The 660-nt window shown below is 44.4% G+C and overlaps 1 protein-coding gene across 1 annotated transcript; it reads left to right on the top strand.

Moving 5' to 3' along the window:
- Positions 1 to 420: 420 nt before the first annotated feature.
- PPTG_21152 (hypothetical protein) lies at positions 421 to 591 on the top strand (the record flags this gene model as incomplete). The annotated part of the gene is made up of 1 exon (XM_008895605.1): positions 421 to 591. One exon carries the CDS (start codon positions 421 to 423, stop codon positions 589 to 591), a length of 171 nt encoding a protein of 56 aa, XP_008893853.1.
- Positions 592 to 660: the final 69 nt, after the last annotated feature.

Genomic DNA, 660 nt, shown 5'->3' with positions numbered 1-660 from the left:
ACACATTATGCCCGCTAATGTCCCAAGGCCCATACCGCTGAACCCCATTTCAGTTTATTATGTGAGTGAGGTTTTCACCAAAGCACGACTGTTTTAGTTTGACAGGTATATTCTTCAATAGGATGGGTACATTGCTAGTATTGGTAGTGAGTAGTGCTACTAAACTGGCAAAGGCTACAAAATTGGCAACTTACCTTATGTGACCCCTACGGCGACGTTTACCCCTTCTGGACAACCACATACGTGATGAGCACTTTAACTGCAGTTGAAAGGTAGAACATTCAACCAAAGTCCAGATGTGCCAGATTCAACCGTTCGACTAATCTGATGAAAATGAATGTATCTTGTCCACCAAACATTTTGATTATTGCAGTAGAAATAAAGATAGAAGTCAGCTCACGGAGAAGATACCGTGTGGAGATGGAGCCGAGCATCAATTCCTACGACATTTCCTGGGACGACAGCATCGCATTAGACATTAATGGCGCTTGTTTGGAAGACGACATGTTTTTGAATGGCTCTGAATTGGAGGACGGTCTCTTTGAGGAGGTCTTTGGCAGTGATGACAGTGGTGGGGGCGACGATCAATGAAGTGCTTCATAGCGCCGCTATTGCTGTTCATTTGTCGTTCTCGTCTTCTTACGCACTACTGAAGTCGTA

The sequence above is a fragment of the Phytophthora parasitica genome (genome assembly GCF_000247585.1).
Source record: "Phytophthora parasitica INRA-310 unplaced genomic scaffold supercont2.3, whole genome shotgun sequence".
In the NCBI taxonomy this organism is placed as follows: Eukaryota; Oomycota; class Peronosporomycetes; order Peronosporales; family Peronosporaceae; genus Phytophthora; species Phytophthora nicotianae.
The sequence above is the reverse complement of the archived record's forward strand: the minus strand, read 5'-3'. Positions and strand labels throughout refer to the sequence as shown.